The 26,363-nt window shown below is 52.9% G+C and overlaps 1 protein-coding gene across 1 annotated transcript in view; it reads right to left on the reverse strand.

The window, feature by feature from the left end:
* Positions 1 to 24,290: 24,290 nt before the first annotated feature.
* WDR11 (WD repeat domain 11) overlaps positions 24,291 to 26,363 on the reverse strand; it is a 69,668-nt gene continuing 67,595 nt past the window's right edge. The window contains exon 29 of the mRNA XM_030334538.2: positions 24,291 to 25,246. Coding sequence (XP_030190398.1) covers positions 25,089 to 25,246 — 158 coding nt within the window. The 3' untranslated portion in view covers positions 24,291 to 25,088. The remainder of the gene's footprint in view (positions 25,247 to 26,363) is intronic.

Raw genomic sequence — 26,363 nt, forward strand, 5'->3', positions numbered from 1 at the left:
TCTCTATTCGGGTCTGCGTGTGAGACGCTCTGTTATCCCCATCCATCTGCCGATGGTTTGATTTGGCCACTGAAGCTTTAGAATATCTTTGGTTCTCTTCTTTCCCCTCAACAATATAATACTTTGAAGCACGGGTTCCACCTGCATCTTTGTCACTAAATTATCTTGGGCACGCCGCTGCCACACTCTGGAATTCTGCCACACCATCTGTAACACGAGGGTTCCAAACTGGAGTCCCTTCCAGCTCTAACGCGGTGCAACCGGTTGGAGGCGACTGCATCCAAACCTCGCCGCCTTTGTTTCCCTGAAGCCCGCATCCGTCAGAACGTTCCACAAGCTCTGAGTTCGGACATCTTCACATTTTTCCTGAGCCTTCTGACTTTGTGAACAGGCCCTTTCAAGACCCAAGGAGTAAAAGCGCCCCCAAAGCAGGAAGCAGATAAAAAGCAACAGCTATGCCGGAGAAGAAGAAAGTTGGGCGTATGTTTTCTCCCTCTCGCTCTCATTAGGGTAACTTCTGACCGACTCAAACATTTGTTACACTTTTCCTGGAAACGTACAAGTTTAATTTGGAATACAGTCATGGAGAGAAAATTCTGCTCGGTGCAGAATGTAAAAATATGGTGGCTAATGAGTGGCACTGATTTCACAGGAAATAAGGAAGCAAAATACAAATTTTGGAAGAAAATAAGCAATTTCAAAATGTTTCCATTTGCTCCGAATCCAGCTTCATTGCTTCAAGGGGTAGTTTGGAAATTCTTCTCATGAAAGCGCAGTAAATATTACTGCAGACTGTCCTATTTTCTGGCCCGGAAGAAAGGGGTAGAAATGACAGATTTCCTAGAACAACTTCTGGGAAATTTGTGTTGATGGTACTTCTGATTTAAAAAACTTTTTTTAACGTTTATTTATTTTTTTGAGACAAGAGAGAGACAGACGCGAATGGGGGAGGGCCAGAGAGGGAGGGAGACACAGAACCCGAGAGACACAGAACCCGAAACAGGCTCCGAGCTGTCGACACAGAGCCTAACGCAGGGCTCGAACTCACAGACCGTGAGATCGTGACCTGAGCCGAAGTCGACGCTTCACCGCCTAAGCCACCCAGGCGCCCCCGCTGGTACTTCTGATTTTAAAATGCTTCGCTCTTTCCTCCAGCAAGACTACACCAAATCCTGCGACAACATGCGACAGAGTGGCAAATGCCCACTTCTTCAGTTACACAAAAAAAGGAACCTTTTTGTTCTTTGTGTCCGTACTGCTTGGGTGTGAGTGGCTGAGTGTGTGTTGTGTGTGACATAGATTTTGAGATCGTTTCGGGAGATATCACAAAAGAATCTCCTTCCTCCCTGTTAGAAATTCCGATTCTACACCATTAATTGGCATTTTCAAAACACCAAGCACCAGGTTTGAAGTCTACAAATAAAATACAAGCCCAGATGCTGTGTTTACGCTTGCGTGCATTAACACTTCATAAGCAGTTCATTAAACTGATAACACTTTAAACAGTAACACTGGCTCTTTCAGACCCTCTCAGCCTGTAATTGTCCTGAGGCACCAAATGAACCCTTTCGAGGCTGGGAACCACAGGAATTTACATTCTTGACGTGTGTCTCTTAATTATGGACACCCTGGGCCCCGGCTGACTCAGAGAGGGCCGGGCTCAAGCCTGCACGCCCCAGTGACTACACACACAGGGACAGACCCAGAGGACTTGTGTGCCGGGGACACGGCCCAGGGAAACGGGCCTCAGGACCGGTCCCGGCCGCAGGGGCAAGGCTGTCTCACTACTTTCCTGAAACACCTCGGCCAGGTTTGCGCTGAGCCTCTCGTTAGAAACCAGTTTTCCAAGAACAAATCTCCCTGTTGATAAAGATCTGGGGAATGAACAGTCACCACCCTCTTGAGTTTTCCTTTCTCACTGCCCTAGCACTCGATAGAAGTCGGAGAGCCTGGTGCAGTCTGGGACCCATCCCCCTGGCATAGACTTCTAGGCCCCTGGGGACTGTCTCATCAGAGGGGACATCTTGGCCGCCTTGACGTCCCCGTATCCGCGCACGGTACTCTTCCTTGAACAACGTAAGGGTTAACTGTCCTATTACCACTGTGCGAGCTCTCCGCACGCATTTCATTCAGTTCGACAACCCAGGGAGGCTCTACCTCTTTGGAATGATGACACCGAGGCCACAAAGGGATGATGGTATCAGTCCCCCTTGTACTCGAGCACAGGGCACTCTGCCCAGTAAGCCTTTCCTAGCATTGCCTCCCACATCCTACCAACTGGTGGGGACCTTATTACCCTCACGTTGCAAAAGAGAAAGGGGAGACAAAGGGGAGTGGGTACTGAACTGGAACTCAAGTCCACCCGGCTCCCACGACCGGGCCAAGGCCTCTACGAGACGGTCCTCTCTGAGGACCCGGGGTGTGCACAGCAACTTAGAGGCTCTCTAAGCCCAGCTCCTGGGGCTTCACCCCTGAGGGCAGTGAGAACCAGGCCCCTCTCGCCCCTCCTGCCAGGTCAGTGCGTGCCGCCCTGAGTTCCCACGCCTCCTACCCTGGGGATGACCTCCAGCCCCACGGAACTGATGGTAACTGATCTGATGAGCAACTGATGGGTAACTGATGCATAACTGACCGGCTGCTGATTAACCTCAGCAGGGGTTTCGCGAGCACCCTTTCCAGACCCGGAGGTCTACGGGCTTGGCTGCTCGGAGGCGGACACCTAACCGTGAGGCCCTACCCTGGAATCCTTGGTCCGGAGTCCGCAGCAAGCACGCTCGGGGACCTTGAAGCACGGATGTTCCGCGGCCGGGCGCACAGCGCCATCGCGTGGCCAGAGTGGGTAGCGCAGCTAGAACCTCCTGCTCAAACCTCCAGGACCAGGATGAGTTAGTTGGGCGATTCAGGATGGGGAAGGACCACTTCATCCTTCTGGGAACCTCCCCTAGTCTGCAGCTGTGGGCTCTGGCGGCTTGTGTGGCTGTAACAGCAGGGGGAACGGCCCCGTGGGGTCTTGCTCAGCAGAGACGCTGTGGTCTGTCCCAAAGCCTTCAGTGGGGGGAGCAAGGCACCCCCACCTCTCCTAGTGGGGCAATGGATTTCTTCCTCCTGAAAAAAGGAGCATGGATAGCAACGGCTCCCGAGAACCTTCTGCTCTTTCAAGGATATGTGGCTCTTCGAAACGGGCAAGGTCGTATTAAGGCCCACACCACTATTCATTCATTCGTTTTATGGTTCATTAAGTCAGCCAGCAAAAATGTAGTGAGCACTTCCCATGTGCCAGGACCCAAGATGCATGCCGAGAGTACAAAAGAGAACCCCAGGGTTGGCTTAGAATGTGGCGGGCCCTTTACCGGTCAGCGGAGGCCCCTGGGCTCCTTCTCAAACCATTTGAGAACACATAAGGAAAGATACACAGAATCACAAAGCAACCAATTATCCTAAAACACAGTCACCAAAGTACTTTTTTTTAATTGTGAAATAGTCGTGTTCTTTGTTAATATATGATGTAACAAGGTCTACGGACCAGAGTGCTAACGGCCGTCATTTCATATAGTGAGGAGCACAAGTGACATTTCAAGTCAATTGCACCAACTGTAACGTGATGGGAAAATAGCTGTGATTCCCGTTAGTGACAAAGTCACCAGCACTGCTAATACGCTGGGACGTATTGCCTGTATTCATAATTGAAGAAATGTTAAGTTGAAAACAAAGGTGTAAATGCTTCCTCATCCGAGTTCCCGGAGCCCCTGGATTTTACCCATGTGCGGCTTGGTTAAGAAGCTGGCGGGTGAGCAGATAATAGGTAAATAAACAGGGTGAGTGTGGATGGTGCTGAATGCTTTGCAGGAAATCAAGAGGAGGATTCTGGCGACAAAATTGAGGTGGGGGGAGTGGGTGCATGTCACATGCAATGGTCCCGGAAGGCCCGGAGAAGACAGCTGTGAAGAGGCTCTTATAGAGGCAGGAGATGGCCACCAGGGGGCGCACTTTAACCCATAACCTGCACAGTCCGCAAACTTGACTCTTGCCTGCGGCGCTGGTCTCCAACCTTTGCTCACAGTGCACTGCACCCCCGCCCCCTAAAGCCTGGTCATACTCGCACCCCTGCCTGGGCCCTGAAGGCACTTGATTTTGCAACTTTGCCCCCGGGGCAACCCAGCCGTGAGACAACAGTGATCTGCCCTGTGGAATTGAACCCCTCAGAACTGAACCTTGAAGAAAAAGCTCAGGATCTGAGTTGTATTTGGGAACCAGGCTCCTTAAGGCCTGGAGGTCCCCCGAGCCTTCCGGGTCTGTGATTCCTAAACCCCCTCAGCTCGCGGGTACGGAACCTCTGTTCTCATCCTCGGGGTCCAGGCCAGACGGTGTCTTGGGGAGTGGTTGGTGAGCTCGGGGCTGTGTCAGAGGCGGCCTTTGTAGTTGGTTACGAACCAGTGTGGCAGGCTTGCGGGGTGATGTCAGGGGCTGGCACCAGCAAAGAACAACTTTGTTGACAAGAAGATTAATTAGACAAATGTAGCGCCCATCAGTTACTGCCGCCCCCTCCTCAGGGGTCAGCTCTAGTCAAGCCTTTGCTGGAGGTTTTTTCTTCTCTCTCTCTCTCTCTCTCTTGTTTTCCGTCTTTTTAAAAGAAAGCTTAATCTTCTAACAAGGCAGCCAAAAAACAATTCAAGGCGTGCCAGAGGAACAAGTACATACAGGCAGGCTCTGAAGGGAAGGTTCCTGCCAGGCCTTGGGCTGGCCCAGCCTGGGAGCCGACTGGGGCCTCTTCCTCCTACCTGTACAGACCCGACCCCAGGAAGCGTGTTGAGCCCTGAATCCTTCCTCACGAGGGGGGACGCCCTGTTTGTGCGCTCTCTCGGTCTCTCTTCCTCTCTGCCTTTCATGGCCGCGTGTCCCCAGAGAGCGGGTCTGGCAGCCAGCCATGCTGGGTCTTGAGGACGCGAGGCTTCTGCCGTCTCCACCTCTCCTCGTTTCAAATGCCGTCTTTCTCCAGCGGGCACCCGTCCCATTGTCTCATTACGGGAAGCGACAATGAATCACCGAGTCGTGGTGGCCTCATTCATCATTCCACAAATATTCATCGAACCCGTTAAATGCCAGCATCGCTGGGGAGAGAGGGGTGATCTTGATACATCAGGCCCTCGCCTTGGGGGTGGGGGCCTTATATTCCTGAGAGGGAGATACAGCAATGAGTAAAATACACAAGTGAGCTAGTTGCTGCCTGTGGTAAAGGCCAAGAAGGAGCTAAATGACGGGATGCGGTGGAGAGGGCTTGGAGGTGGCAGCCATTTTGGGAAGGGCGCCCCTGAGGAGGTGAAATTGCAGTGGAGGCTCCAGGAGGGAGGGAATCTGCCTGGGGAGAGCTGGTTGTTTTTCAGCCACAGGAGACAAGAGTCTCCTATTTACGCTTTGTCAATACCTGACGGTTGGATGAATGAAAAAATATTTCCAAGCTGTGCTTCTCACACTGTTAGCGTACATTTGAATCTTCTGGAAGACTTGTTAAAATTCAGATGTCCAGCCCCACCGATTCAGAAACGGTGGTGTGGGGCCCAGGAAGCTGCACCTCAACGGCCCTCCCCTCCTGTGCACCCCGGCCGGGGAGATGGATGCGGGCTGCCGCAGGTCCCGGCCTGCCCAGAGGCTCTGCTCCCCGCCCAGCCGGTGGCCATGGCACAGCCCACGCCTTCGGCCTGAGCTGCAGTCCCTCCTCGGCCCCCTCCCCTGCTCAGCCCTGGATTGCTGCCATCTCTGTCCCGTCAGGCTCCCTGAGATTCGAGAAAGCCCTTGCACCGCTGTGGGTGCCCCAAACCAACCAGTGTAGCTTCAGCAGGCCTGTCCCGGGAGCTTTTGCTAACCCAGGGCCTTCACCTCCCACCCTGCCCACAGCACCCAGGCCCGGCCCGGGGTGAGGCCCGTGTCCCACTGTTAGCGAGGCCAAGACCCCTGAGGACACCCAAGGCTCATAGCAGATCTGGCCTCTTTAAGGGGCCTCTGAAAGCCTCCTAGGGTGGGGGGCAGAGCTGGATCGCCACTCAATTGTCCTGCCCAACTGTCACCCCTCCTAGAGACGCCCTAAAGCCCCCAGAGGGTCCCCAGAGCCTCCTGGGCCCCACATCCATTTTTTTCTCAGAAAGAGCTGAGGATCCCACCTGTGGGAATGAGCTTCGGTAGCAGACGGGAGCCCAGGGCCTGATGAGGACACGGCCACGCTGAGGGGCCCCTGGGAGTGCAGGAGAGAGGCCGGGCCTTTGAGGAGTGGGGCGTGGTGATCAGCGCGGAGCACTGGGTCGTCCAGGGAGGAGGAGCCCGCATGGCCACCCCTGAGGCTGTCTTGGCCTGAGGCCCCAGGGCAGGGGGGGTGCGACTGGGACCTGCTCTGGGGCCAGGCCCCTGTCTACTGGACAAGGAGCCCCGGGGCCAAGATGGGACCTTCGTCCTGACCTTCCAGAGTTCATCTTGGGTACCTGGTGCCCTGAGCCAACCCCGGGTCTGTGTGGCCCTCTCTCCCTCGGTTCGTTCTCCCGTGGGTAACAGAGCCAGGATGTGTGGGTGGTGGGGATGCGGGCACAGACAGGGCTTGGACATGTGGGACGTGCGTCTCACATGAGACAAAGAGCTGGGGCTGGGCTGAAGCCCAGCTCTCTGCCCTGCATGTTCTGATAGGCAACTCTTGAGATTTCTATTTTTTTTTTAATTTTTTTAATGTTTATTCTTTTTTTAAATTTTTTTTTTCACATATTTATTTTTGACAGAGAGACACAGAGCATGAGTGGGGGAGGGGCAGAGAGAGGGAGAATCCGAAGCAGGCTCCAGGCTCCGAGCTGTCAGCACAGAGCCCGACGTGGGGCTCGAACTCACGAACCACAAGACCATGACCTGAGCCGAAGTTGGAAGCTTAACCGACTGAGCCACCTGGGGGCCCTTAGATTCCTAAAGTCAAACCTGGCCTTCCAGATGAGGAGGAAGATTCATTTATCAAGGTAGAAGAATAACACGTCTTACCTAACAGCTTAGTTTAATAACCTGTCAGTAATCGGCACAGGGCACGGGGCCTCCACTTTTGCTCTTGTCCTGGGCATCTCAAACGTCAGGGAGCTCAGAGACAGTTGGAGGAAGTTGCCAGAACCAAGGAATGCTCCTCATGGAGGCTGGGTGATTCTGAGAACAGAGACAGGAAACTGCCAGTGTCGTCAGGCCTCTTTTCTTCTCTGCACCCTGGTTTCACCGCAGCGAGTCTCCCGGTGTGGCTGGGGAAGACCAGCCTGAGTCTCGTGGGGGCCTGTTTAACATGCAGATTCCAGGGCCACCTGCCCCCCGGCCCCCCACCCCCCCCCCACACGCCCAGACCTGATGAATAAATGGGGTCTGGTGACTCAAAGTCTCTGGGGATGGGAGAGCCACCGCCCCTCATGGGCCCACACCGGCAGATGCACACTTGGAGCATGGGGCTCTCTGAAGACCAGCCGGAGGGGTCTGATCCCAGACTGGGATCATCTGCTGTCTCAAATAGATGTTTGGGGACCCCCAGGGACCCGTGACAGGAAGCCGGCCCTCAGGCCACCTGGCCTGGTTCTTTTCTAGGAGGGAATGTAAAACTCACAATGGGATGGAGTGATAGGCCTGTGCGTTATCCTGAGTCTGACACAATGTGTGGCCCTTTCTCCCTCTCCAGGCCTCAGTTTCCCTGCGTGCAGGACTATAAAGGCAGTTTGATATCATCTGACTTGAATAAACTGCCATGTAAGGCATCAATTTACCGGTCCTAGTCACGAAAGAGAGCACACATGGACTGGGACATTTTTGGTTTCTTTGGCCAATGGCTTTTGGAGGGCTGAGGGGCCAGACAGATCTGATCAAACAGAAGGCACTTCAGAGTTCCGTGGAGGGGATGAGCCGCCCAAATAACGCCATTTCCGGATCTCTGCCGCCCTCTGCTGTCCAGTGCTGGCTAGGACATGCTGACAAGGCAGCCCGGAGCCACATTCCAAGGGGTTCTTGGAAGGGACAGCGGTGTCCTCCAGGGCTGCTGCCTCCCCATCAGCCGGGTAGAGTCCTCTGGCTCACGGAGGCTTTGCAGGTGGTGCCGGGACCAGCAGTGGCTGCAGCACCACCTGGGAACTGTCTAGAAATGCTTTTCAGGTGTCCCCCGAGACCCTGTGTATCAGAAACTGTGGACGGGACTCAGCACTCAGCATTCTGGTAAATTCCTCCCGATGATTCTGATGCACACGCTAAAGGAGAAGCTTCGCTTCTCTTTGGAAACAGAAGCCCAAAGGAGAAATGGGTGTATATGTATATATGAATTTATTTATATTTACATGTATTTTGTACTCATATCGTGCATCTTCAAAATTAAAATGAGACATGAAAATGTAGTTTGACTAGTTTGTTTTTATTTCGTATTTGGGTAGGTCAGTGCTGTGAGAACATTAGGATCCCCACATCACACAGGCGGGCTCAGTCTGAGCTTTTGCAGAGAATGAGCTTGTCCTGGGGGACAAGCATGTAGGAAGTTTTCTCTAATCTGGGTGATGCATGTGCCACTGCAGTGAGTGACAGAGAGCCTCTGCTGTCCAGCAGGATTTCTGGGTCTCAGCAAGACCCATCTGATGCCCGACATCATCAGCGACAGGGATATGGACTTTCAGAGACAGTCCTGATTTGAATGCATTCATTCCCTCGTTTAGTGACTGTTTATTGAGCACTAACCATGGATTCTAAAGACCGAGCCAGCTGTGTGGCATTGATTCCTGCCCTTGTTGACGCAGTCCCATGGGGAAGACCAGAACTAGCACAGAAGAATGAAGTCGCTGAAATTAATTGGTCACAGCTATACGAAGCACTGTGATGGAGACAGTCCGAGGGCGCCGCCTAGTGACAGGGAGAATTATAAGGCAGTGGGATTTTCAGAGGGAGGTGGCCCCAGCGCTGTGAGGGAACCTAGGACACCTCAGCCTCCGCCTTTCCCTCTGTGGGCTGCAGGGGGTGCCCCGAGGAAAGACATCGCAGAGGCTGGGGGTTGGTGGCCTGAATCTTTCTACCCCATCAGAATTAATTATTAGTCATTATGGGACAATTTGTATTGTTTAAAAACTTTAGAAAATGTGGATCATACAGAGAAGGTGAACATTTTATTTATTTTTTTTCAATGTTTATTTTTGAGACAGAGAGCATGAATGGGGGAGGGTCAGAGAGGGGGAGACACAGAATCTGAAGCAGGCTCCAGGCTCCGAGCTGTCAGCACAGAGCCCGACGCGGGGCCCAAACTCATGGACTGTGAGATCATGACCTGAGCCAAAGTCGGTCACTCAACGGACTGGGCCACCAGGCGCCCTGAGAAGGTGAACATTTTAAACCACCAATGATCCCACCACACAGACATAACCACTGATAAGAGTTTGTTGTAGAGGCTTTTTTTAAAGTTTATTTATTTCTTTTGAGAGAGAGAGAGTGAGAGAGAGAGAGAGTCAGTGGAGGAGGGCCAGAAAGACAAGAGAATCCTAAGCAGGCTCCACACTGTCAGTGCAGAGCCCATTGCGGGGCTCGATCCCACAAACTGGAATCGTGACCTGAGCCAAGATGGAGTTGGATGCTTAACCCACTGAGCCACCCATGTGCCCCAGCTTGACTTTATGTAAACATATGTGCTATTACATTGCATTATATCAATTATACTAGCCATCATGCTATATATTGTTTGGTACTTCACTTTTTTTTTTAATTTTTTGAGGGAGGAGGAGAGTGTGAGGGGGGAGGGGCAGAGAGAGAGAGGGAGAGAGAGAAAACCCCAAGCAGGCTCCGCACTGTTAGCTCAGAGCCCAACTTGGGGCTCGAACCCCACGAACCGTGAGATCATGACCTGGGCCGAAGTCGGACGCGTAACCAGCTGAGCCACCCAGGCGCCCCAGTAATTCGCTTTTCAAATGGCCAGTGTGGCCTGGTGTTCTTCCTCTCTGCCCTCCGTCCACCTGTGACTACCACGCTGTAGCACGTGGCCAGGCAAGGTGCCTCCAAGGCTCATTTCACTGTGACACCTGTCAGGTCGTCCTCCCACGGCTCCCAAGCATACCCTGGACTGAAGGGGCTTTTCTTACTGAAAAGTCACTTTAACAAGACGGTGGCCCTGTTCTGGGGCTTTTGTGTGAACGTGATCCTTAACTTTCAGAGGTAACTTTCAGAGATAACGATGCCCCGAGGGCCAGGAGAGCACAGACTTGGGACCTAGGAGGGCAGAGACCAGGCGAGGAGGGACAGGGAGACGGGGTCACACTGGGAGAACCAGAGCTGCCTGGAGCCTGGGAGGGGAGCCGAGAGGTGGTTTCGGCGTTCAAGGCCCAGTCGCCTCCGTGAGGGGCATTTAAGGCGTCATTGGTAATAAGGACCAAAACCTCCTTTCTGCAGGCTGTGCCCGTCATCAGTGAAGCCACGTGCCAGCCCTGCGCCCTGGCCCAGACACGGCCTCCCCCCAAGGCTCTGGTGACAGCAGGGCAGGAGCGAGGAAGGGCCTGTCGGAAGCCGCGCGGGAGCATTTGCTGGGGAGCCGCGCGGGAGCATTTGCTGGGGAGCCAGAGCGAGGACACACAGAAAGGCCTGGGGGCAGGAGGAAACTCAGAAAGCCCGCCTGGGGGTGTGCACCTCACTCCGCGGCCTACCAGCTGCTTGTGGAAATTCGCGTGTCGCCAGCAGCAGCCTCCCCGGCCTGGTGAACGCGGGGAGATGCAGATCTCGGGGCAAATTGCTGGATCCGGGCAACGCGGGGCAAGAAGGACAGCTCTCGGGGCGCCTGATGCCACATCTCATGCTCTTGCCCTGTCCCTGGGATGGGTCTGGAGAACGGGCCGAGAAGGCCGTGGAGGGACAGATGCACCCCTACGGTGGCAAGATGGCCCGTTCTCGGCCATCAGGGCCGCTGGGGTACGGAGGGGCCGTCACAGGCGCATCGGCTCTCAGCCACCGTCACTCCAACGGAGGGATAAGAGACGGATAAGGAAAGTAAGCTCGATCCCGACCGCACAGGGAAATGGCTGGGGGCTCTGGGCACAGCTCACGTGCTCAGGCGCCCTCTCGGTCCTCCAGCTGCACGACACTGTGTGTTCGTGCCTAGTTTTCAATTTGCTCGTACACTTCAGGCGACCAGGAATGAGGCAGAAACACCTGGGGCGCATGCTGGCGGCCCACATGTGCCCAGGTGGGGCCACAGGTCGTGCAGTGAGACCAAGGTGGTCCTAAGAGTTGAGCGTCTTTGCTTACGAACATAGCGAAACTACAAAATAAAGCACGGTGCTGGTTCTTTCTCGGTTTTATGATTACAAAAGTCAAAAACTGTCGGCACAAGAGTTGATTTTGGCCTGGGGTCGTATTTTGTCTGGCTTGGATTTTTTTTTTTTTTTTTTAATCAAGCCAACACTTAAAAATCTGGATATTCTATGAAGTGTTTGGCCTTTCAGCTTCTTCTGAAAGATCAGATCTGACGCTCAGGGCTGGGGTTCTTCTGCACCAACAGTCAGCTGGCGTCAGTGGCTGCTACTGATTTTCTTTCCGGAGCCTGCGGCCCCGGCACCCCCCGCACACAGGGTGGGCTCGAGCGCTGCACCCCATCTGTCTCCCTCACACTCATGACCGCCCCGCCTGGGCAGCGTTTGACTTTCTGACTTGTTCTAGAGCCTGTGGGTCCCCGTCACCCGTAAAATAAAAATGTTTTGGTGCCTCTGGACTTCCTCCGTATTAAAATCAAGCAACATAAATCAAGTTGTTCAGGGGCTCTTTGTGCATCTGATTCTAGCCCCTGAGTCAGCGACGCTATACGTTTTCATCTTGCAAATATGATAACCACAAGCAACTCTAGGGAAAAAGTTATGGATCGCAACACTATTGGTCATTTCCGAGCGCCCCGTTAGACACCGTACCTGTCCCTTTGCTCAGGAGCGGAAGGTGAGCATTGACGGAACGGAGGGGAGATCTGACCAGGACGTGGCTTCTTTGCTGAATGAGGAGGAAGGCGCCTTATCTGGCAGTTACGCCCAAGCTCGTGGTGGCCTGCAGCCCAGTCCGTGGAGGCACCAGGGTCACTGGAGTCTTACTGTCTTTTCCAAGAAGTGGCCAAAATGGTTTTTTTTCTGCGTTTAAAAGAGGCGACAGAGACGCTGTGAACCCAAGTGGAGGTTTCAGTGGACAGGCTGGGGGTCCTGAAAGGCTCACTACACTCTAAAAATAAGAGTCAACCAGAAGTAGACTTGCCCTCCCAAGGTTCAAAGCCCAGTTTGGGGTCACCTCATTTCCCAACTGGATTAAGTTCAGGTAAACTGGTTGGTGCGTCTCACCTGACTGCCTGCAAAAAAGCAAAAAGTAACCAACCCCCGGAGGAAGACAGCCCCATCCACAGCTCCAAGTTATACCAAAGTTTTTTTATACACAATGTCCGACAATCAAAAATTATCAGGCAGGGGCGCCTGGATGGCTCAGTGGGTTAAGCATCCAACTCTTGATTTTGGCTCACGTCATGATCTCACGGTTCGTGAGTTTGAGCCCCGCGTCAGGCTCTGCGCTGTCATTGCAGAGCCTGGTTGGGATTCTCTCTCTCTCTCTCTCTCTCTCAAAATAAGTAAATAAACTTTAAAAAAAACTATCCAAAAATGATCAGGCATGTTCAAAGGAGCATCGGTAAGACTGACGACTGGTTCCTCTGTAGAAATAGTGGATGCCGGAAGACGATGGAGTATGTTCAAAGCGTTGACAGAAAATCATCGCCAGGCTAGACTCCGCGGCAAAAATATCCTTAAAATGATGGAGCTGAGCAATGATTGTTTAAGCTGGGTTATGGGTACACAGAGGTTTATTTCATTGTTTTCTCTACTTCTGGAGGCTTGACATTCTCCAGAAAAGAAATGGAAGCAAAATGAAAGACAACGAAGATAAACAAAAGCTGAGAGACTGCCTTACCATTAGACACATACTAAAGAATAGAGTGGAAAATGTTCTTCAGGCAGAGGGAAAAGGATCCCAGATGGCAGCTGGCAATTCAGAAGGAGCAATAACGATGTAGGCAAGTCTGAATGGATATTGACCACATAAAATAATAATTATGTCGTGAGGAGGTTTGAAATATACATAGAATTAAACTACATGATAACAATAGCTCACGAGCCGGAAGAGGGATAAACGGAATTAGAATGTTCTAAGGTCCTTTTCACTGTCCGGAAGGTGGTAAAAGCATTCATTTATGTTAGACTTTAATAATGAGTCACGATGAATGCTGTAATCCCCCGGATAATAATGAAATGAGAAGAAGAGAATATATAAGTAACAAGTGGGGAAATGGAATATTAAAAAAATACTAATCCGAAAGAGCAGGGAGGAGAGGGAAAGGATATAAAACAAGTAGGGGAAAGGAGAAAACAAAGAATCAAGATAACAGATTTAAACTGCATTGCATTAAGAACGGGTGATATGTAAGTGGTCTAACACTCCAACTGAAGGAGTAAATAAAAACCCAGGGCGCCTGGGTGGCTCCGTTAGTTAAGCATTGACTTCAGCTCAGGTCACGATCTCGCAGTTCGTGAGTTCGAGCCCTGCGTCGGGCTCTGTGCTGACAGCTCGGAGCCTGGAGCCTGCTTCGGATTCTGTGTCTCCCTCTCTCTCTGCCCCTCCTCCGCTCATGTGCACACACATGCTCTCTCTCTCCCTCTCTCTCTCTCTCTCAAGAATAAATAAACATTTAAAAAAAGAAAACAAATCCCAACCCCATGGTACTTAGAAGGGATGCCCGGTGTATGTAGAGGCACAGAAGGCTAAACATCAAACAGTACAGGCCCAGGGAAGGAAAAACAACGTAGATGTGCCAACAGCAAGCCCGGAGGACCGTGAGGCAAGAAGCGGCGAGCAAAGACCCAGTGGCTACGTACCCGACAGCCTGTCATGGCGGTAACCTCACCCTCCAGTGAAACGTGGTTTGTGTCTGTCCCAGACCCCGACTCATCATGAAGAAGCAGGCGTATGGAAACCTGGACATGCCTGGCGCTGAAGAAAATGCCGGAGATGCTGGAGTGGGGGAGACCCGTCCCGCCTTCCCAGGGCCTACGGCCCAGTGGAGGAGACAGACTGAGGAATGGGGTGTTACGGGGGAGAGTGGCAGGTCTTGTGGTGAGCTCAGAGGTGTGAGACGGGGCAGGGGGCCCTCGGCTGTCAGGACAGGTAGACGGGCGAGGCAGGAAAGGCGTGTGAGACAGCAAGAGTGACGCCATGATGGCGTCGCACGGTCAGAAGCCACCAGTACGTCAGGCTGGTTGAATGTGTCATCGGGTGCAGGTGGCAGGTGCCGAGTGGCCCTGCCCTGGAGAGGAGAGGTGGCCTGGCCCTGGGTTAGGGAGGACCTTTCATGTCATCTGAAAGTGACCAGTCTGTGGAGAGAGACCTGGTGAAGGGTTCTGGGCTGGAAATCAGCATAGAACACTGATTTACGGGGAAGATGAGAGGGGCAGAGTTTTTTTTTTAAACTTGGAAGAGAAAGCCCTGGCAGGAAAGAAGGAAGGGAGGGACGTCCTCACTGCTGGAATGCAGGAGAGCACAATCAGCTAGCAGCAGGCAGAACACGGAAAGAACCTGTGATCAAATAGGATTCGGAATCCCAAAGTCCATATCCTTTGCCTAGAGGAGCACAACTTGCAGCTGGCATATCGAAGATCCTGAGAAGGTCTGCAATAAAAAGAACTTATTTAACCATATTCATTTTGGCATTTCCCAAACTTACTTCATTCTGATGCTTTTAAAAATGTTTATTAATATTTTGCAGGACATTACAGTTCCAAAAAACACAGACTGGGATACGTTGACAAAAAAAAAAAAAAAAAATCTTGACTCCAGAAGCCTGGAAAGCTAAAACCACAGAGATTCCTACCTCTGGAATCTTCCCCAAGCCACAATCGCGGGTCTGGATGGCTTTGACTGCCAAGCAGACTTTCCTGGGCTGTGGGTTTTGGAATCGCTGGTGCCCGAATCCTTGCGATCAGCAGCGGGCAGCAGAAAAAGCCAGCGACATGTGGCGGGAGCTGCTGCAAACAAGGGGGCGGACGCAGAAGGCAGAGAGCCTGGCCGTGCAGATCTGGTTGAAAACCAAATTTCTAGGTCCAGAGGTGCAACTGAAAGCCATTGCTTTTCTTTTTAGAAAGCAGACGCCGAGAGAAACACGCAAGCTCCAGGCCCTCCGCCAGGAGACTCGAGTCAGAATTCCTACTTTTCTAGGAAGGAGGGTGTGCCGGCCCTGTGACGTGAAGTCCCTGAGGAATTCTGGGTCCTCAGTCTTGGTCGAAGGCAGTGTAGTCATGTCCTAGGGCCACCGTAACAAGTCACCACACGCTTGGTGGCTGAAAGCAGGATTGTGTTTTCTCACAGTTCTGGAGGCTCCCTGGCTTCTGGTGGCTTCCAGGACTCCTTGGTGTCCCTCCACTGGCAGCTGCGTCTGTCCAGTCTCTTCCCAGGGCCATCGTCTCTGTCTCTGTGTTTCTGTGTCCTCTCCTCTCCTCCCCTCCCCTCCCAGAGACACCAGGCATGGGGTGATGATCTAATCACCAAGGACTACAAAGACCCTGTTCCCAAAAAAGGATACATTCTCAGGTTCCAGGTAGGCATGAATTTTGGGAGACACCATTGAGCCTCTGCAGGAGGGCTGGCGGTCCCACCAGCAGGCTGTGTGTGTGGCTCGGGGGCGGGAGGATGGCCGCAGGCTCTCTCTCTGCTGGGATCCGTTGGGTTCAATCACAGTCTGAAAGTCCGGGAGTCCAGGGGCCGGCTGCCCATGCTCCAGGCATGGCAACTACTTTGCAAAGAGCCACGGGCCGCTCACCTCCCAAATGTGGCCCCTCCATTTCCCTCCAACCCAACCACTCTATTACAATCGAGTTAGCACAGGGGCGCCTGGGGGGCTCAGTCGGTTAAGCGTCTGACTCTTGGTTTCGGCTCAGGTCGTATCTTACAGATCGTGTGATCGAGTCCCGTGTGGGGCTCTGTGCTAACGGTGTGGGGACTGCTTGGGATTCTCTCTCCCTCCTTCTCTTTCTCTGCCCCTCCCTGGCTCGCACTGTCTCTGCCGGGTTTGCTAACTGAACCCAGCCTGACCCCGGATGAGGAGAGCGTACAGGATTCCAGCTCAGCTGCGGATGGAACCCTCTAAGATCCCCTCATTCACTCGGCTGGCCCAGTGCACGCAGTGCAGCCTGAGCAGCAGACAGGCCTGTGTCTTACATCCCAGCTCTGTCGCTCACTAGTCGGGTCACCAAACTGTCCCATTCTGCACCATGCTGGCTTTAGCATCCAAAATCCAGTGTCTCAGAAAATTCCCCACTGGGGAACAGTCCAAGAGGGCCACCCAGTTGTCCTCAACATCTCTGATTCGTAGTTTGCCCTTCCGTGAAATGGGACGAGACTGTCAACCGTGAAGCCGTAGAATCGGACGGAGCATGGCGTGGCTCGTGCGTGCAGGTGGGAACTTGGCTTCCGGAAGCTGAGAGGCAGGGGCTCCCGGGAAGGCACTCATTCTCCAAAGCAGACCCACCAGGGCTGCCCAGACATTTACCATCCCCGACCCACGTGACCCAGTAACGAGACCCAACATTCGCCGTGCCGAGCTCTGTGCCAACAAGGGAAGTGCTGTCACGGTGCTCACTGCGCTGATGACGAAACTGAGGCACGGGAAGGCTAGATTAACGTGTTTAGGGGTCACACGACTGGCTGATGGCAGAGCTGGGATTCAGAGCTGGGGTGGGCTTGGGGGTGAGTGGGGCGGGTGCTGCCGAGAGGGGGCAGGGCAGACCCAGGTGGCCAGAGTTCAGGCCGTCCCCCCATTCCCGTAGAAACTGAAATATTGGCTTTTCAGGACAGAGGTGGCCTCTTGGTACCTACAGATTTCAGAAAATACAAAACAATGACACATCATTTTCCTTTCTCGAAAGCGCTTCTGTTTTGTATTCATTGACCAGAGGATGTCGTCAGACTAAACACTCCAGTCAGTTTTCAGGGAATTGCATTTAATTAAAACACCATGTGCATCTGCTAAAGGACATGAAATGTGACGAGAAAAAGGAGCCCTGCTGTATGTGCCGGGAAACATGGAAAGTTCCGGAATGTGATTACTCCACACCTGCCGGTAACCCTTCTAGAACACTCTGCAGAGTCTAGGGGGCTGCCCGAGGACACGGTCAGGTGGGGAGGCTCTGGAAGGCTGCCCTGAGCCCTCCTGGGGCCCACAGCTCCACAGCCGGATAGGGCTGCGTCCTCCCTGGGCCAGACCTTTCCTTGGGGACCTAAGTGTGTGTCTGTCCCCCCATCACATGGGCTGTCTCCACCTGGCACCAGCTTGGACTTCAATGCAGTCCCTTCTCTGGCTTTTCCCAAAAAGCCAGTCACATGGAGCATACAGTGGATTTCCTAATTTTAGATTCGTGAGGTCATGGGGTCAGGGCCGATTTCATAGGCTGTGGCATTTCTGAGAAAAATCTCTGCTTCATGTGTCTTCTCCCAGGGCAGCTGGATGACGTCACAGGCAGGGTGACGTGGGCCTGCGGTCACTAGACAAAGGCAGGGTGAGTGGGCCTGCGGTGCCCAGCAGCACGTGAGAGTGATATGTATGGAGTGACAACTGTCAGCAGCCCACGGCTTGGCCCTGCCCCGAGGCAGGGACTGCTGGAAATGAGCCCTCCAGACCAACTCCCTGTTGCTGCCGTGATGGAAGAGCAGCTCCTGGGCTCATCCCCTCAGGCGTTCGGAACTTCCTGTCCCCCTTGCGGGCTCGCTGGGCACTTGGGCCAGGAAGCCTCTGCATCTGTCCTCTCTGGGATGACGGACGTGGGGCCCCAGCATACTGTCATGCTCATTAAAGGCTCACTCACCTGAGAAAGAGTGTCGGAGTGAGTGCTTGGAGAAGGGGCAGAATCCCGACAAGCGGTGGCAGTCAGGTTCCCCTCCTCCTGGGCCTTGCTCCTCTGCCTGGTTTCGTCTGGAGCAGGACAGGGCAGGCCAGTCCCGGTCCTGAGTGCCTCGTGCCCAGGAAGGGGGGCAGGGCTCCCACTCAGATGGGCGGAGGCAGATCGTGTACCTCACATGGCCCCTCCTGGTCTGAGGCCCTACGACCCCGGCATGCGGTGCCACTAAGCACAGGATCCTGAGTAGGGGACACAGGGCAGGCACCCAAAGAGCACCTTAGGAAGGAGAAGACACCCGCTGTCAGCTCCTGCTAGGACGAAGGGGCACCTCCTTTTCCTCTACCTCCCTGCCGGGCTCCCTGTACTATGCATCCGTTCATTCAACATTTATTTATCGATGGTTCTCTGTGTGCTAGACCCTCTTCTGGGATCTGAGGACTCAGGAAAGAACAAGAGTAACCCCGCCTTGCCCTCATTGAGCCTGCAATCCAGTGAGCAAGCCGGGTCAAACGCACACAATGCTGGGGTTTCTGGAGATAAATGAAGCAGGTCAGGGAATAGAGAGAGATGGGGTGCTAGTTACAGGACCTGGCTCAGGGTCGGCCTTTCTCATAATGAGGTGATTTGAGTAGAGAGAGGAAGGAGGAGACAGAGAGCCATGCAAATGCCTGGGGAAGACAGCTCTGTGCCAAGGGCACAGCAACCACAAAGGCACAAAAGTGATGAGGCGGGGCCATGATTCCCGACTGGCACGGTCAAGGTCAGAGATGTGGACAGAGAGGTAGGAAGCCAGGGGCTAGATCAGGCAGCGCCTTTTAGAGTCAGGCCCTGGTAAGGACTTTGGATTTCACCCCAAGGGTAGCGGAAGCCCCTGGAGAGATGTGGCCAGGGCCGCATATGCTGAGAATACGTGTCCAGAGGGTCACTAGCTGCTTTGTGAACAGAAAGCGGGGCTACCGGTGAAGCAGGGAGCCGTCAAGGCTGCTGAGTCCCCCGCCTCCACACCTGAACTTCCTTCTCACGTGCAGTTGGCTGGGTCCCACTACCGCAGTCTGAGGACCCCAGCAGGTTCAGGAGGTCCTGCCCCTTCCTCCTGGCCCGTCTTTCCCTCTGTCCCTGGCTAGTGATGCCCGCAGCGTTCCCTGGGCCCCGACTCTGCCCACCCAGCCTGGGGGACCCGTTCCAGCACTCCTGAAAAATGGAACCAGCTGCTTGTGCTGGTTCCAGGGCCATTTTCACGACCACACCTTCTATGCTGTTCTATGTGCCTGGGCACTCCCGGCTCGTGCTTGCTGGTCCTAATTCTGCCCACCGTTCAGGGCCGTGCTGATACCACCTCATGGGAGCTTCCAGGGAGTCGGCCTGCTCCCCGTCACCCCTGGGCCCTCTGCACCCGCAGCGCACCGCCCCTGCTCTGTCTTCCGTTGCGGTATCGTGCCCTTTCATGGTCACTCCCCGTGGATTCTGTCCAGCCCCTCCCTGGTGAGGGTGAACTTGCCCTGCTGCCCAGTGCTGCCCTTCACCTCTCTGCCCCCTCCAGCCCAGCCTACCTAGTTTTCCAGAAGTATTGGTGGTGGCTGTGCCAGTACTCAGAGGGTGGCGGTTCCCACGGGGAGAGACAAGGCAGGGGCAGCAACAGAGGATGGGGACGTAGGAAGGGGCTTTGGAGTCTCAGGCAGACCTGTTGCGTGTGGATTTTCACAACTGCTAGAAGCTGGCAGAGGTTTCTAGAGATGCCTCAAGAGACAGAAGGCAACCCAGCGGGCACCACACGAAGTTCTTTCCACGAGTTTTCCACAATGCCAGAGTGGGTAAAGGCAGAGCTAAGTCAGGAATCCAGCCTTCCTTCTTTCCGTCTGAATCCCAGCTCCCACCCAGGCAGCGGGGCTCCGGACGGTGAGGGAGAGTGAGCCACGCCATCCATCCTCAGCGAGGTCAGGCAGCTACACAGCAGAGCATGCTGTCCCAAGCTCCACTGCCCCCTTTGCCCCCACATTCAGGTGCTGGGCACGATCACCGAGTGGGTTCAGAGGTAAAGAGGTTCGGCAGAGTTCCTCTGCCGGCCAGAGTGTGGCTCCAGCAGGCCCTCTGAAACGTGTCAGCATTTCTCAAAGCACAAACTTAGATTCTTACTATCACCTGAACTAACCTACTTTGGAGTCTTGCTAGAACATTACCCTCTGGGACGGCTTCCTAGCTGCTTGACAGGACACAGTCCATTGTCCTTGGCCTGCTCTTGGCAAAGACCGGCCACTTAAGACGAGAAAGGGCCTGTTGTTCGATTAAATTCCCCACTGACATGCACGCTGGAAGACCGCTAGGAAGCAAACGGTCTGTAGAACTGAATGTTGTTGTTGGACAGGTAGTTACCAAGAAAACTCTCCGTCATTCCCCACAAATCAGCCTGAGAAATCTCATTTCTTGGGCCTCCCTCCCTTCCATAACGTGTCTGTGCAAATTCCGATTTGCCGATTCCCTCCTGAGCTTTCCACTTGATTATATTGCAGACTCGTCCATTTTCCACTTCTGGTTACTGTCCCACTTCCCGGTTCATCCACGTGGATGGCAAGCCCTAGCCATCAGTCACTGCGACTCCCCTGACCCAGGACTCTCTCCCCAGCATGATCTTCATAAATGTGTGCACCCTATGAATTCACATCAGCAACAGCAGTACCTACCACTGGCTTAGGACAGAAGTATTTTTCATCTTCTACCCTGCCTCAAGTATTCTGGCTAAAAAATGATGGTGAATGTCAAAAGACTAGAGTGAAGTGAGGGTCTTCCTAGGGAAGGACACGTTGGGAGGTATCTGGAGTAAAACTGCGATTTGCTTTGAAATGCTGATAGGTCAGGGCGCCTGGGTGGCTCAGTCAGTTAAGCGGCCTACTTCGGCTCAGGTCATGATCTCGCCGTCCGTGAGTTCGAGCCCTGCATTGGGCTCTGTGCTGATAGCTCGGAGCCTGGAGCCTGTTTCAGATTCTGTGTCTCCTTCTCTCTGACCCTCCCCCATTCATGCTCTGTCTCTGTCTCAAAAATAAATAGACGTTAAAAAAAAATTAAAAAAAAAAATAAAATAAAATGCTGATAGGAAACGGCTCTTGGATTTAAACTTTTATATCTACGGACGCCTTTAGTCTCAGAATTGTCAGGAGTAAAACTAAGGTCACCCCAGGTGGTACATGTCGTATGTAGTTTCCCAGATCCACCACCATGGAGATCTGGGCCCGTAGAGGAGCCAGATGGGAGGGAGCCCAAACAGCTTTCTGTAAAGAGGTTGGTTCTCGTGCACCCGGTCACAGAAAAATCGCAAAGGGCTTCATACTGATCCGTGCCCAACAAGGCAGTGGGACACCTGAAATTCCATCACAAGGAAGCACTTGGGTCCCTGAGTAGGCATGGGCAAACTTTTGCCCATGAAGTGCCAGATATTTAAATATTTTAGGCTTTTCAGGCCGTATGGTCTCTGTAGCATCTACTCAACTCCACTGAATGAAAACGGCCACAGACAACAGATGGGCAGGACTGTGTTCCGATAAAACTTTATTTACAAAGCAGGCAGTGAGCAGGCTGGTCTGCAGACCCCTAACCTAGAGGAACAGTTCCAGGGAGAGGCCCCTTCCGGATGACCCTGCCTCCTCCCCCAGCCTCCACCATCAGCCCACTTTCCTGCAGGGTTAAGAATACCGTTAACTGCAAAGAGAAAACTGACCTGAGCTACATTTTGAAGGTAGTGACTGAGGAAGGTCTTTTTGTCCGATCTTAATTCTCCACTAGCAGTTGAAGCCCGTCTTTCTGAAGCAGTACATCACAGGGTTTTGAAGAGCCCTCTTCCCTAACTGCACTTGGCTGTGCTAAATATAAATATGGAAGCCGGGAAAGCTAAAAATCAACCCAAATTACCTGAAAAATGCAGAATGTCTTTCCTTCCCTGACATTTAGAACCGTTATCTTACCTGTCTGACTAGGTCTTTATTTCTCAATATCCCTTAAAAAAAAGAAGGGGGCTGCGATGGTGTTTATTTGGCCTTTTCAGGCGAGAGAGCCAAATGCTGAAGGTAAACGCTTCAAAGTGACAGAAGGGACTCCTGTGAGAGCTTCAGAACCACTGGAAATCCTGAGTGAGACAAAAGTGAGGCTTTCGTGGGGTTATTTTCAGTGGGTCCTGCATGGCTGAAAAGCAAACAAACCGAAGGACCCTCTGAGGACAGGAAAGACAGCGGACAATCTGCTCCCCAACGTGTCCTCCAGACCTGCCTGGCTACTTAGCTGCCAGCAGCTCTCAGAAGCGTGTTCCCAAGACTCAGCTTCTTCGCTCCCCTTCTTTTAAAACAGCAACACCTCGGGGCGTCCGGGTGGCTCAGTCGGTTAAGCGGCCGACCTCAGCTCAGGTCATGATCTCACGGCTCGTGAGTTCGAGCCCCGCGTCGGGCTCTGTGTTGACAGGTCAGAGCCTGGAGCCTGCTTTGTTCGGATTCTGTGTCTCCCCCCCTCTCTCTCTGCCTCTCCTCCGCTCACGTTCTGTCTCTGTCTCTCTCTCAAAAGTAAACATTAAAACAAACAAACAGTAACACCTTCAAGGGTCCTCAATCTCAAGTGCCGTTTCATTTTACTGAGTTCTTTCACTCACAAACCGTCTGGAGTCCGTCAAATCAGTTACAAGAACGTGACCCAGAGCCCTGCTGGCTGGAGGCCTCTCCCGGCCGTGCCTCTGCCCTGCAGGACCCCTTCTGCTGCACGGTGACAAGTTTGCGCCTCAGCCTGACGTGGGTCACGTACCGCCACTGAGAAGAACGAGCTATCATGGATGACCACAGAGCCCAGGAGTCCCCGAAACAGGACACTGTCCTCACGAGAGGTGGCGTTTCCGGGCAGTAACCAGCCGGGAGGGGAACTGGTTTCATACCAGCGTCTATTCTGTGGATTTCCGACCAGGAACGGCAGTGAGGGACGGGAGGCTCGTACAGATGCCACTCTGGTGTCGATTTCAGAAGAGCGAAATGTCCTGCTACCACTTGCAAAGCAATGGACGTACCTGCAGCAAGGCTGCGGGGAGGCCTACAGCATGCCACGGTCGGCAGAACATCAGCCACGGAGCAGGAAGAAGGGAAGGGTGAGCGGCAGGCAAGGGCCCTGCAGGGGCCAGCCGGGAGGCAGGGGTCACCCAGGGGCCTTCCTCCCGCCTCCGCCGGCCTAGCGGCCGAGGGGAGGGCCAAGGCCCAGACAGTGCTCCTGTGGGCACGGGAAAGGGAGGCGCCTGCAGCCCCGAAGCCACTGTCGCTCTCATCCCAATTCCGGCTGCGGGTTTCATCCTGGGAAGCCTCCCTCGTAAGGCCCCGGTAACACCATGCTCCTGAAGATCCTTCGTGAAAAGATAAGCAGAAGTGCAGGCTGACTATGAAGGTGATTCCTCCTCATCAGCTCTTGACCCTGAACGCACAGCAGAGGTGAGTGTAGCTAAGGGCCAGCTTCCAGCCCACAGGGTCACCAGGGAAAGGGGAGCCCAGGTTCTGTCTGGAATGGGACTTTCAGGTGGATCTTGACAGACCTGGTCTCCGTCTTGTGAGGAGTAATGACTGCCATTCTACCCAGCTGGACTGTGACAGACCTCGGGCCCTCGGCCGTCCCTGATTAACGGGTTCTCCCCGCGCTGCTGTGCCTGGCCATCCTCTCCTCCATCCCCACAGGCCAGCAGCGCCCCATTACTTAGTCACTGGCCTCGAATCCAAACCATATTTAATTTTCAAAAAGCCCCACTCTGGAGTACGATTTCTTATTTTTCCTCTTGGCTTAGTAAGGCCAGCATTCTTTTTCCCTTTAGCTAGCTGATGGCCGAATAAACACAATATATGGGGGCAATCATTTAACTAATAATATACAGAGAGTGGTGTTTGCCCACGGCCTTCAGGTATTCAGATGTAACCTGCCTACAGGACAAATGGATGGATCCTGTATTTCCTCTAGAACCTTCAGCCAAACTGCCAGTCTCGGAACAAGCATTCCTTTTGACAGGCCCGTCCTCCCCATGGATCCCAGTTCCTTGTCAGAGGGGCTCAGATTGACCTCTAAGGGCAGAGGCCATGATTCTATCTAAAAACCATATGCGGACATCCAGGAGGGATAACAGGAATGCCACCCCCTCTCCTCACCTCACCGAGAGCTGCACGCCGAGCCCTGCTCCCTCCGGAAATCAGAGCAGATCTGCCCAGGGGGCAAGGGCTTGGTCCAACCCTGCACCACACTCCCAGATTTCCTACTCCAGTTTCTCTGGACTCGGCCCGCAGCCTGGACTCTGCAGGGTAAGCACCTGGACTGACGCCCGAGAACCCAGCACAGCCCCTGGCCTCGTGCACCGCAGCTCGGGGAACACAAACGCCTGGCTGCAATCTCTTTTTTATTTATCATTTCTGTAAGTCACAGACAGCAATAATTTATAATTGTCACATCTCACGTATGTCAGTTATTGGACAAACACAAAGACAGAAAATTCGAGCACAGATACTTCAAAAAGGAGGTTAGTGTCATGCATCAGAGAAGGAGTTAAAATTCAAAATACCCAAGATTCCACATCCTAGAATAAAACATAAAGCTTAAAATTTCCCTGTGAGCCTATTAGCCTAAAATTACAAAATTTAGCAACTGCCTAAAGCAGAGAATCAACCGTTCTATGTTCTCAAGGTAAGAAACAAGGAATGCTTTGGTAAAGTCATCTTTACTGTTCAAATATTTCCGCTCTGTCCCTTGAATGACTGTGTATAAACACAGGCACAGCACATATTTGAGAATTAAGTCTCACAAACTTCTCTCACTATTAGATTTTCCAAACATCTTTACATTTAGTCAATGAGAAAAGCAATTCAGTCACTTGAATTTTAAGTTTAAAAAAATTAAAAGTATTTCCAGGGACTCTTAAGGCTGTCTCCAAAAGTATAAAATGTTATATACCCTTTCAAAATCTGAAGCGTTCGCATCTTTTTCTGAGATCAACACGGGACGTGGAAGTGGCCCCTAACAACACACATGCTCATTTGCTGCTGTGCACGTGAGCAGCTCCCGGGGACCCTGGCAGGGACGGGGTCCTCCGCAGTCTGGATCGTGACCGTGAGCACGGCCAGACCAACCTCCTGCCCCGCCCTGCTTACGAGGTCAGGTTCCCCAGCACAGATGGACTTGTCACTCTTCAGTCCGTTCTAGCTTGGGGGATTCCAGCTCCTTCAGTAAATCACTACCAGCTGCTCCAGCTTTTGAAGCAAAAAGAACCGCTCCCTGTTTGAAACCGAGGTTCTTCAAACTTCGGGCATAATCTGCATATATAGCAGAGATGAGTTTCTGTAAACCACAGTTAAGGAAAAGAAGGGCAGAAAAGGCTGTGATTATATTCCACCAAGCTCCCATGGGCAGGAAAGAAAGACCAGCTCCGTGGGGGGCTGCTCAGAAGGGACGAGGGTGCCCTCAGGAGGGCGCAAGTGCAGACACCTGCCTGGGGGAGGCGAAGTCTGAGTACAAAGCTATTCCTTCTAAGGAAGATCCAACTAAATCCTCCTAGACTCCCTCAAAGCCTAACGCAGCCAAAGACTAGAAAAAGAAAGGTAAGATGTAAGTGTACACCCTGTGGCATCTGAAAGGCCCAGAGGTGGGTGGTTTGGGGGCAGATCCAGCTTAGGAGAGAGGTTCTGATGATAAAGCCCGCCCTGAGGCAGGAGCTCTGGCTACCTGGGGCGGGGGGTGGGCGGGAGGAGGGGGGGGCGTTCAGACAGCCCTGTTTCATTGCGCTCTGACATTCCAAATGGCCCCTTCCAACTAGAGCCAAGTTCACCAATGCCTGGAGATAGGATAGTGAATAAGTTCAAGTTCAGTTTCATTGTCTGTAAAAAAAAACATATACGTATATATACACAGAAGACCAAGTATCTGGCAGAAATGAGGCCACGATGTAGTAACTCAAGAGGAGGTGTGATGAGAGCAAGCAGGGCTCAGCCAACACGAGCTCAAGCCCAATCTTTTCAAAGAAAAACAAGTGACTCATGTGAGGTCAGTAGTAAAAGTTCCTGCTAATACGTGGGCCACCGTGACTTGCCTGCATGACGCACATCTCTGAAGTGCCATCATGGTTTCCCATTAGAATGTTGCTTTGGGTAACAATATCTTTTTTTTACCTATTCCAGAATATATATTCCCAGGTAAATATACACGTTTTATTCCACGGAGTGCACTCTTTTCAACAGCACTACTTTAAAGTAGCACCACGGCTCCTGGACCTGTCCTCAAGTATTTCCTTTAAGTTCAAACAAGCCTTCACAGAATGTGGAGTCCCGTCCCTTTCCAGTCCTTCCTGCCTCCCCATCCATCTGACAGCTGATGCCAGCGACGCAGCCACCTTCTTCCTGACCCTTCCCTCCCATCCTTCCTCCTTCCTGACTTCGGTGGATCTGAGTACGGACCTTCGAG

The sequence above is a fragment of the Lynx canadensis genome, chromosome D2 (genome assembly GCF_007474595.2).
Source record: "Lynx canadensis isolate LIC74 chromosome D2, mLynCan4.pri.v2, whole genome shotgun sequence".
Classification (NCBI taxonomy): Eukaryota; Metazoa; Chordata; class Mammalia; order Carnivora; family Felidae; genus Lynx; species Lynx canadensis.